General features: G+C 36.8%; 1 protein-coding gene across 2 annotated transcripts; it reads left to right on the top strand.

The window, feature by feature from the left end:
• Positions 1-9,404: 9,404 nt before the first annotated feature.
• LOC113333441 lies at positions 9,405-11,534 on the top strand. 2 transcript variants are annotated; one of them, XR_003351991.1, is made up of 2 exons: positions 9,405-9,743; positions 10,743-11,534. XR_003351991.1 is itself a non-coding variant. In XM_026579914.1 (2 exons), the coding sequence occupies exons 1-2, from the start codon at positions 9,554-9,556 to the stop codon at positions 11,228-11,230; spliced, it is 354 nt and encodes a 117-aa protein (XP_026435699.1). In that variant the 5' UTR covers positions 9,406-9,553; the 3' UTR covers positions 11,231-11,534. The 2 variants fall into 2 exon arrangements, 1 of the variants encoding a protein (XP_026435699.1); XM_026579914.1 differs by having other exon boundaries at positions 9,406-9,743; positions 11,067-11,534.
• The last annotated feature ends 380 nt before the right edge of the window (positions 11,535-11,914 follow it).

The raw sequence follows: 11,914 nt of genomic DNA, 5'->3' as shown, positions 1-11,914 counted from the left end.
AGGAGTATAACTGTACCTTGGATCAGTGGGAGATTGATTGGGGTTCAACTACAGTCCAGTTCGAAGTTATCTTGGAGTAGTGTCTGTAGCGGATTAATACCGTGTGTGTTCAATATGGACTAGGTCCCGGGGTTTTTATGCATTTGCAGTTTCCTCGTTAACAAAAATTTTGGTGTCTGTGTTATTTCAATTTCCGCACTATATTTGTTTATATAATTGAAATAATACAGGTTGTGCGTTATATCATCAATTAGAGTAATCCAACCTTTGGTTGTTGATTGTCATTGATTGATCCTTGGATATTGGTCTTTGGTATCATACAAGTTATTCCTTGCATTTGATTAGAACTCTCAGTTCCTGCTTGAGTAAATCAAATCAAGAGAGAGATATAAACTCGTTGATATACTTTTAATTGATTGAGTCTTGTTGATTATCTTAAAAGTATATTCGAGTTTTTTCATACAGATTGCTAAGCGAAATATTGGGTGGTGTTGTTAGACCCCCGTTTTTTCAAATAGTTTGTAAACCCTAACAACCTTCTTCCCTAAGAAACCCTTAAATACCAAAACCTTGAGTCACGTTCGCATACTCGTGGTTATTTTGGGTTGTCAAGAATGTCTTCCTCTTCACATGCTTGGGGTTTTGCTAAAGGTTTTCTTGATAAATGTATTGGTTTTGAGTCCAAAGGGAGGAAGAAAATAACTCTTGTTGAAGATGATCATCCCAATGCCTCATGTTACTTTTCCTACACACATGAGGATGTTGAGAAACAGGAGATGATCTCTGCCGAAGTGGTTCATGATTTTTTTAAATACTTTAAGGAATCTAAACTGCAGCCCGTTAATACCTTGAAAAGTCTTGATGTGTTGAAAACTGAGTTGGAAAAAGTTACCTCTCACCTTGGTCTCATAAAATCTCACATCAATGATCTTCACAAAGAGAATTTCTTTTCTGAAGGTGCAAGGGATGTTGTCAATCACAAGCTCAAAGATCTCAAGATTAATGAAGATTCTGAACCGTCTATGTGATTGTAGTTCGTGTTCGGCTATGGCACTGGAGTCCGTTTTTTTCTTAGTTTGTTGATTTTACTATTGCCTAGTAAATCTTCTATTTTTCTTGTTTTTCTTATAAGAATAACTAGAGTTTGGAATAGCCATTATTGTGATTAAACATAGCTATGTCCAACGTTTTCATCTTCATGTTTTTAGATTTATTGGTTTAAATTCTAAATTTGTTTGGAAGATGATTTTTGCAGTATTAATCTTTATGGTTTTATATATTGCAATATTGTTATGGAATATGTGCGTTTACATCCGTGAACTTGATTTTCCCATACTTTGTCAAAAGTAAAGTCGTTCGTGAGTTGATATGTATGTATTGATGAAAGAATGAATTAACTTTTGACAAATGCAAAAGTTAATCCTATTATGTCAATTTTTGTTGGAAGATAGGTTAAAATCTTTTGTTTTAAAGGATTATGTCTATTGGATTTCATTGTGCAAATAGTGATGGAAAAATAGAATGAATCCTTGTGTATTCCGCAGTAATTGATCTCCTTGATCCATATTTTATGTATTAATGTGAGGCTCCGTAATGTGTCTTATGTTGAGCACTAAAAAACCAAGTTGATTATTTTTATGATTAGATTTGTTGTTGTTCCGTGAGATACTTTATGTCGAGCATTTTGAACTAAATTAATCATCTTGTTTGGTTATTTAGTTATGACTCCGTAATTTTTCTTATGTTTGAGCGGTCTTGACTGGGTTGATTATTTTCATGATTAACTTACTCATTGCTCCATAGATTCTCTTATGTCGAGTATGACTAATTAAATTGATTACTTTTGTGATTAGTTTAGTTGTGTGTTTCGATTAAATTAATTGTGGGTTTTCTTGTGATTAATCTAATTGAGTGTTTTTAAGTCTCCATAAGTTTACTTGTGTTGAGCATTTCCAATTAAGTAAATCATGGGTTCTCTTATGATTAATTTAATTTTGTTTTTTGGATTCAAATTCATACTTGTATGTAATTTGTTATGTCCAAATAAATCCTTCTTTTCTTTTTGGAATTAAGGTCGCTCTTGTTGTTCTTTCGGGAATAACATAAAGTGGGGAGAGTTCTTTTGAGCTTGTTCTTAATTGCCAAATCTTTGTGGGAATACGGCTGTGGAATATTTTAGGGGTTATCTTGTATCTTAATGGACTCCTTGATGAATGCATTTAGCTTCGGCTTTATGATTGCATCTAAATAAGATGATATATGCTTTCTTTGTTCATGAAATGTCTCTTTCGTAAATTTCATTAGGATCCCGTTCTTGTACCTTTTCCAATTTATTGACAAAAAGGGGGAGAATTAATATGTAGTTCACACTACAAATACATATGGTTTTCGGATCATTATGTAAGGGGGGGTGGTTTCCATGTGAGATGGAGTATTGACTAAGGGGGAGTGACATGTCACCATAGTATTGTTGTTAAAGTTGTGATACAATTGAACTTTGACGTTGTGTAATGATACTATGACATTGTATAACAATGAATGAGAACTTTTGTTTTCTCGTTGTTATAGATACGGATTTTCAACAACGTTGATGCTAAACTTACAACCTTTGGGATCATTGGAGTACTTGGAAGTGACGAAGATTTCAAGTAATGTTGAATATTAGGCATGTGGAATAGGAGCTACAAAAGTTTATTTATATATTTTTTGTATTCCATATGTATTGATAGTTTTGTCACTAAAATTGACAAAGGGGGAGATTGTTGGAGCACTGCTCGGTCGAACTCGCATGCGTTGTTATCTCAACCATGTTTGTCAATGTTAGTGATCAAAACTATAAGTCTTGATTTCTAGTCTACTATAGCTAAGGTCTCGGACTAGGATAGAAAGTGTAGTTGAGCTCAAGAACTCCCTGGCAATCATCATACAAGACGAAGGACTACTCAAGGAACTGGTGGATCTTCATCGACTAAAAGGTATGTGGAGACTTGAACTTATCTATCACTCAAAAGTCTATTTATCTCCTATCTTGAGACAAAAGTCGTTTTCCTATGTAGACTTAGATTATACACATTTGGTATTTCGAGCCGAGTTTACCTCGCCTATCTATTTCTCTAAATAAGTGTTGGTAAAGCTTTCGCTTTAGCCAAGTTCATCTTTACCTAGTGACGAAAGTCATGTTATGTTTCAATTACTTTGAAAATTGCTCTGACGAGAAATGGTTTGTGAATAACAACTATATAACGTCCTCTGAGAATGTTTCAATGATTGAAATGAGAGTTTAGACTATATAACCATTTGAAGGATATGAGAATTGTTGTGGAAACACATATATGTATAAGTCCTTATTGCTTGAACCGAAGTTTACGAACTTTGTTGATCAAGTGAACCGGAGAAGTGCGTGAGCTAAGTCCGCGAACTGGCGAAGTTCTCAAACCCGAGAATTTATGATGGAGTTTGTGAACTCCATCCGGGAACTTAAGTCCGCGAACTTGAGTAGGTTATGTCTAAAAATGATGTTTAGTGAACTTATCTTTATAAACTAAGGAATGAAATTGCAAACCATGGCTATAGAGTTCATGAACCGATTCATGTGAATCAAATTATTTTTGCTTCAATGGTGTATTGTGTAGTACATAAGATTTCCTTGCAATTGAAAAACTCTCTAACTAGTTCATTTGAGTCATTTGAACTAGTTATGGTGAAGAAGAACATGGTTGATATGAAAGTGATCATATGGCTAACCATTTGGTTAACTATTATTGAACCAACTAATGTACAAGTTTGGGTATGGTTACACAAGCCCGGGAACGTGCATTTCATTTGTGTATAACAAGCTATGTTTTCGATCTAACGGTTGATAAATATTAGCTTGATTCTAATCAGGTTTTCATCTAACGGTGAATATTGAATGCTTTGTTACCAAGCTAACATTGATTGCAAACCCTGATTTGAAAGACTATATAAAGGAGAACTCTAGCAACTGGGAAACCTAATCCCCACACATTCTGTGTGATACTAGTTGTGCTAAGCTAGAGTCGATTCTTCTATAACCTTTGGTTTCTTCTTCTAAACCAGGTTAATGACTTAAAGACTTCATTGGGATTGTGAAGCCAAACCGATACTACTTTTCTTTTAGTTGTGTGATCTGATCTTGTTGTTTCTATCCTACGAGTACAATTGTAATAACTGGGTTGAGATTTCTATCTCCGATGGGAAAGATAAAAAGTAATCACAAACATCTTCGTCTCATCGTTTGTGATTCCAAAATATCTTTTTTCGCTGCGTCAATTAAGACTATTGTGAGGTGATTGATAATACTAGGCTGTTCTCGGGAATATAAGACCGATTCATCAATTAGTTCATGTTCACCTTGATTTATCAAAAGACGAAACAAAACTCATAGGTATATTCGTGGGAGACGGATTTATCTATTATCATTGACTTTTCTGTGTGATACAGATTTGTTTATTAAAGTCTTCGACTTTGGGTCGTGGAAACTCTTAGTTGTGGGTGAGATCAGCTAAGGGAATCAAGTACGTAGCATCCTGCTGGGATCAGAGACATAGGAGCATAATTGTACCTTGGATCAGTGTGAGATTAGTTGAGGTTCAACTACAGTCAAGACCGAAGTTAGTTTGGAGTAGGCTAGTGTCTGTAGCGTCTTAATACAGTGTCTGTTCAATCTGGACAAGGTCCCAGGATTTTTCTGCATTTGCGGTTTCCTCGTTAACAAAATTCTGGTATTTGTGTTATTTCTTTTCTGCATTATATTTGTTTATATAATTGAAATAATACAGGTTGTGCGTTGTTCAATGAATTAGAATATCCGACCTTTTGGTCTTTGATTTAAATTGATTGACACTTGGATATTGTTCTTTGGTACCACCCAAGTTATCTCTCTTTGATAAAGACTCGCAGATTTCTATTTGCTCGAGTATAGATCAGATCGAGAGATTGATATATAAACTCTTTGATATACTATTTTATTGATTGAGTCTAACTATCTAGTTGATTGTCTAGAAAGTATATTGGAGTTTGTCCATACAGATTGCTAAGCGAAATATTGGGTGTGGTTGTTAGACCCCCGCTTTTTCAAAAACAAAACCATGATCATCATTTTTTATCAAGAACACCATCATTGTCTACATCAAGGTATGGGACTTCAAACTTTGTGATGAAGAACATGGGAAAGTATATGTACTTTCGTATATCATGTTCTCCATCACAAAATAAAAAAAAAACAATCACAGCAACAAAAACCCATAATAGCACCAGCAGAAATCACAGACATAACATTAAAGAACTACATACCTGAAATAATGGCGGAGTTGAAGAGGAGAGATGTTTTTCAGATGATCAAGAGGCCACCATAATAAACAACCAAGAACAATGATGGTACCAAAAAAGATTTGGTCTGAACAGATCTGGGGCAGTATTGGATGGAGGCAGAACCAATAGAAGTTAAGAACAAGAAGACAAGAGGAAATTTAAGTTTTATCTGCAAAAAACAGTTAAAGAAGACAAAGACAGAGAATAAGAGAAGAATGAATGAGATAGGAGAATAAAAATTTATCACATTCGTCCCCTCTCTCTTATTTATAATTAATGAGATAAAAGGAAAACCCTCCGAAATTTAAGGAGGAGTTATTGCAAGAAATTGGGAAACGTGCCCAAGCAATAGGAGAAGTTATTACGGGAAGATAATGGAGATTTTTCTTGAAACATTGACAAAATTCAAACTTAGAAAGAAAAGGGGCAAATTGTATACACATAATCCCATTGTCAGCCACGTGGAAGAAGAATTACACGTGGGTCCCATCGAAGGAGCCATTCTATCACCCTTCGCCACATCGACATCACCAAAAAAATCCAACGGTGCCAAGACCTGGGGATACCCTATGAATGAGGACATGAGAAGCACCATAGGATACCCAAAGGGTACTTTACCCCATCCCGAGATAGATCCAATATGGACGAAGAGGATGAAATCCACTGACAAAGAGGTGACAACTGCAGGAATAGCTGTCTCACGCATGCGTCCTGCTCCAACCACCCGCATTAAATGTTGCACGTACAGGGCACGTGTCAAACATTCCATGGATCAAAGAGAGGTGGATCATCGTTACATCAGATGACCGTTAGGAGCACCAGGCAATCCCGAAGGTGCACATAGGCACCGGCCCAATTACTAAGAAGATAAGACGTTGAAGATTCAGTGACGAGGGTCCCACACAAGTCCACTATAGATACCCAGTTTGATTAACAGAGTGGGGGTGGACAAAATTTAGAAGGAGAGATTAGAGTTCAGGAGAGAGAAATTGTAAGAGTAAGTATGAGTCTTAAACACTTACCCTCTTGCATCGTTCCCTACACAAAGTCATTCGATTATCTTTGTAACCTCTTATAATACATAGTGAAACACCAACCTCCGTGGATGTAGGCCTGTTTGAGGGTAAAAACTGATTTTGCTGTTTTTGGTAAATTTGGGTGTGTTGATGAGAAACGAATTCAAACTCTAAACAAATGTATTGTACAGGAGTACTTTTGAGTTCGAGAGATCAATCTGTAAGACTTTAGCCTAAACCAAGAAATGGTCGTTCCAGATTCAATTCGGTCACAAGGTGAAGGAGAAGGGTTGATCTTAGGGAGGAAAGCGAAGAAGGTGTTTGAGATCAGAATGTTGAATTATGAAGGTGTGGTTGTTTATGACTTGTATCAGAAAATGGTTTCTGGTTACTTGTGTTGATAACACTTATGTTTTGTCTTTTTCGAAAGAGATTGAAAACCTATTTATACAAGTTATTGAGCGCATCCTGATCTCATAGGAAGTGGAGGAAGTAGTGGAGAAGTGGGTTTGTGCGGAAGGTGGTGATCATCATGTTTCCGTTATGAGGGAAGACTGATCACACGTTCACCCACTACTCTCATTACTGTTAACCGTCCGTCTTTCCTGACACTTTCTCGTAATGGGCGCGTTGCACGCCGCACACTGTAAACCTCCAGACCAATACCCCAGTGAGCATCCCCCAGTTTGTGACATGTATGATGTCTCGAGTGAATGGGTCAAGTCATGAGACTTGACGCTAAAATCAGCACATAGTTCTTTTAGGTTAAATAATAACGTTATTTGTGAAATCAATATTTATGAAGCACTGTTTATAATCGATTTGTATGAAGCATCAAACAAGCAGCTGAAAATAGTCGATGTACTAGAAGCATCGTTGTTTTAGAGCTCGATCGAATCAGTCACAGATTGAGCGTCTTAAAAGAAGTATCACGACCGGCTACATTTAAATGCTCTTTTGAAGACCTTATGGGCGATTTATCGCTTGGTCGATCGCTCCTTGGGAAGGAGTGGTCGCCGGTGATCATGGCGTCACCCTATTGGTCATCTAGAATCCGATCTAAACCGTCCGACCAGGCTAGCAAAGTTGGACTGACGAGATGATTTGCGGCAGTTATACACTATCGTTGATCGTATTTTAGGGTTTGAAGCCGTGCGGCCACCCTAACATTAGATCAAACGATTTGTGGCATTTTCCACTGATTTGGACAGGCCGATTAGGTACACGCACAGATGGGTTGCTGATGAATGTGCAAGCATCTCGTTGGCCTTCTGAAATTAGATCTAGGCCGTTCGAACAGGATGGCGAAGTTGGACGGCCGTGATCGATTTGCGGCAGTTGTGTAACGCCGCTTATTCAATTTAGGGTTTTATAAGCGCGCGATCGCCCTACTTTGGGCAAGCGGTTCGACGTGCTTCTGGATCACCACATGTAACTCGATCAGCTAGGAATAAAGATGAGTCGTCGGCGACCATGTTGATGCCTCTTTGATCGTCTAAAATTAGATCCAAGCCACTCAATTCGGCTGGCAAAGATGGGTGGTCATGATCGATTTGCGACAGTATCATACTGCCGCAAGTACAAATTAGGGTTTTGAAACGGCCACGTCCATCATAGTTCGATCGAACGACTTGATGCATTATGGACTTGCCACCGGTAGGTCGATCGACCAAGGGAGGAGTTGGGCCGCCAATGAACACATTGGTACTTCTTCGATCGTTCGAGATGCGATCTAGGCCGTCCAACTAGGCTGGCTAAGTTTGACAGATGCAATGGATTTTGAGACCGTTTTTGCCGGTATCAACTCGTTTGAACTTGTTTTGCCAACAACGCGATCACCCACATTGGGGTTAATCGTTCGAAGCGCTGCGGGTGTACTAGATGGATTCTGTTCGGCCAGGGCATTAGTAGGCCCGTCGGTGGTCACCATGATGATCGCCTAGTTCTGCTAGGAATAGGCTAGGCTTGTTAAATCGCGCGGCCAAATCATGTGGCCGTGATTATTTTTTGAGACTGATATGAATAGTCCAGATTTTCCTTAAGGAATTTAAACACGTTCGATCGCGCTAACTTTCAATTAGAAGTGCGTCGACACTAAAACCTCTTTGTAAGAGGACGATGCATCATGTGTGAGTATTTTCATGCGGATTCTCAATACTGACACTTCAGTAGATTCACGCTACTCGGCTGAGAGTGAACATTTAATCGTCATGTTATGTCAATATTGGGTGTTCGGCTGGGAACATAGCATAGGAAAATACTAGGCAAGTCATGCATTAGTGAATAATGCTGGAAGAAAATAGAATTCACAGAATATTTGGGATCGTTGCTACACGCACCATTCTGAGTGAATTTCATACATATATCGAATTTCTCAATGAGCGAAGAGCTTTTTGGCATTCATCACTTTTTTAAATGGCTTTATCCCCTTGCAGGGCCATTAGATACAGGTTTTACAATTTTAGCCCTGAACTGAAAACCACCATCAACAAGGCCTTAGTGCTGAACCACGTAAATCATCGTCTCATTTATATTCTGCACTTATAACTTTCGTACTCTAATGTTATGCATCATCTGAATCATCATAAAAACCTCTATGATGCGAAACGAGGACGAGCCCGAAGGCTCGGAGTTTATTTTATCATTATTCTGTATTACTCTACATATATTTTTATCATTTTGTCAGTTTTACCAATACTGCGAACATTGTTTGTGGACACGATGATACCATCGTTATTTCCGTGTTCACATATTCAACTTATCTTTCAAATCACCTTCAATGATGAAATCCGCTGAAACTAAATCTCACCAACTTTTCATCTCAATTTCGAGTTGATAATCTTCATGAAGATGAATTGATGAAAATGATTTATGTTTTTCAAGTTGAACCGAGTGTTTGTTTAATTATCATATTTAGATTTGGAGATTGAACAACGACACGAGAAGAGTATGTTAGAGTATAAGTCTTGGTTAAATAATAGTCAACTGTGTTTGACAAAAGTCTTGTTTGTGTTGTCGGATGTCTGTTACTAACAGTGTGTCTGCTAAATCTTTAAATATGTCTAAACAAGTCCGAGTCCTGTAATGTTTTCATAACAATTGAATACAATTCTATCTGTACCATTGATTTCTCATGGTATCAGAGGGAAAAACAACCGTTAAAATTCTTTTTCGATCCTAGGTTTTCATCTCCGTACTTTTCTTTAATGGAGAATCAGTCTTTAGTTTCCGATGCATCATCATCGTCATCATTAAAAGGTTACAAGAAGAAGAAGAAGAAAAAGAAGAAGAAGAAAGCAAATTATGATATTGAAGAAGCTTCTACTTCCGCTGCTATAATGATCAGAAATTTTGGCTTTTCTTGCTACAACGATGATGAATTCCTATTTGATAGAGGTAATTTTAGCTACACTTACAAATATTATCAGTTCTCAATTCCAAATTAGGTTTTTTTTTTTAGCATTGGGTTCTTGAAATTGCTGGTTAATAATTGTTTTCTTTAGAAAGATTTGTCAATATTTTGAACCCCAACCCTTCTCTGTAACTGCTTCTTTCTTCAATTCGTCAAAACCCAAAGTTTAAATTTTTCTCATCAACAAAATCATCAACCCTGTTTCTAAAACGAAACCCTAGAAATTACCAAATGAGGATATTAGGGTCTGATTGGATGAAGAAGTTGTTGAGAATATCAACATCAATTTTGTCTTCACTGGTGAATGAGTCCCTTCTGGGTTTTCAATTATTGGGTTTTAAGGTTTATAGTCATATTGTTCTTTGCAAAAAAAAAAAATTAGGGTTTTCAATTTTAATTTTCTAAGTTCCCGATTCTTTCAAGATTGGGTACCGTATTCGATTTAGAATTTAGGATAGAAGGGTCTTTAATTCGAGATTACAAGGCAAGTTCAAGCTACAGGAGATTAAGAATTTTTTGGATGAGTTATAGAATATTGTTGAACTGGTCTTGCCAGTACAAAATTGTGGAAGGGATAGCCTTGATGTAGTTACACCAGGGACGAGAGCAGCAGGTAATCCACAGAGATTTAAAACCACTACTGCTATTGGAACTACTAATACCAACAACAACAACAATTTCTTATCAATAACAGCAATAACAACTTCAACGTCATTCCAACAGCAATAACTTCCGGGTAGTATCAACATTCATATGGGTAATAACTTTTTAATAACAATTTTCCCCATTTGTTCATTGTTGCTTCTTTTTGTGTGAATTTAGCATATGAAGTAATAATTTTCAATACCTAACTGGTCCTAAAAACATTTCAATAACCAGTTATATGACTTGTTACTTCAAAATAAGTCATATCAATTACCTTTACAGATCTGGTCTTACAAACACCAGTTTCTAAATAACAATTTGTGTCTCTTAACCAACAGAGAACACCAAAAATAATTTGAGAATCTCAACCAACAGAGAACAACAAAACAAATACTGGAAGTTACGATTTATGCTGCTAATCAACTTGTGATGCTGCTGGTTCTAATTTTTGATAAGAAGGTTCACAGGTACTACTTGTCCTATGTTTGTACTACAACAAGGGCCTGGTGGTGCTTCTACTTCAACAACTACTTCTTTCACTTGTACTACTTTTGCTTCTCCAATATATTTCAGAGTTCTTAATTTTTTGTTGCTGCCAACATTTGCTTGAGGCTCCAATTTTTACTTTGTCGATTTGTGTATAAATGATGCTGCAATTACAGTTTTTCTGTTTCTACCGCTGCTGGGCTTGTGGCAATGGGTGCTGTTATTTCTTCACCAACTGACAGTTCTATTACTTGCATCCAGTGATGCTGCAAATTCTAATACTGCTGATATTGCTGATGTGTTACTGAACACAACGTTTATGTTTAGTTTTCTTATGTAAAGTCTTGTTTGTGTTGTCTGCAACTTTGTATGAGTTTGCTGTCAAGATTTTGCAGGTGTAACTGTTTGTTCCTTTTGTCAAACTTATAGTGGCTGTCACTATAGGTTTGAGGGGGATGTTAGAGTATAAGAGAGTCTTGGTTAAATAATAGTCAATTGTGTTTGACAGAAGTCTTGTTTGTGTTGTTGGATTTCTGTGACTAACAGTGTGTCGGCTAAGTCTTTAAATATGTCTAAACAAGTCCGAGTCCTGTAATGTTTTCATAAAAATTGAATACAATTCTATCTGTACCATTGATTTCTCAGAATAGGTTTTACGATATTTTCTTCGCTTGGCGAGCTGGTTCCATGAAGATGAAAATGAAGAATGAACTGGATTACGATGAAGAGATAATATTATATTTAGATGATGGGTAATTTTTTAATAAACCATAAAATACGACTATAAATTATTATCGAGATCATACAAAATTTTGGTTGGTAACCTAGCAACAAGTGAGCACCAATCTAGGTAATTTTGTCATCTACAAAATTATTTTTATTGGACTAAATCGTTAATTTCTACTTTTTCCTTTCTACTGTTGGTTAGGAATCATCCAAGTCATAAGCTAAAAATCACTTGCCCATTTGCTCAGTAATGAACTTTTGACAAATAAGTCACACCCATAACTTCCTTGTGAAGGTA

Source organism: Papaver somniferum, unplaced genomic scaffold (genome assembly GCF_003573695.1).
Source record: "Papaver somniferum cultivar HN1 unplaced genomic scaffold, ASM357369v1 unplaced-scaffold_133, whole genome shotgun sequence".
Lineage (NCBI taxonomy): Eukaryota > Viridiplantae > Streptophyta > Magnoliopsida > Ranunculales > Papaveraceae > Papaver > Papaver somniferum.
The sequence above is the reverse complement of the archived record's forward strand: the minus strand, read 5'-3'. Positions and strand labels throughout refer to the sequence as shown.

What these genes read in the sequence shown, in the direction of transcription:
- LOC113333441 (XM_026579914.1), top strand. Translation starts at nt 9,554, where the DNA reads ATGGAGAATCAGTCTTTAGTTTCCGATGCATCATCATCGTCATCATTA. An exon ending in TGAATTCCTATTTGATAGAG is followed by an intron (nt 9,744 to 11,066) that starts GTAATTTTAGCT and finishes CTGCAATTACAG; the next exon opens with TTTTTCTGTTTCTACCGCTG.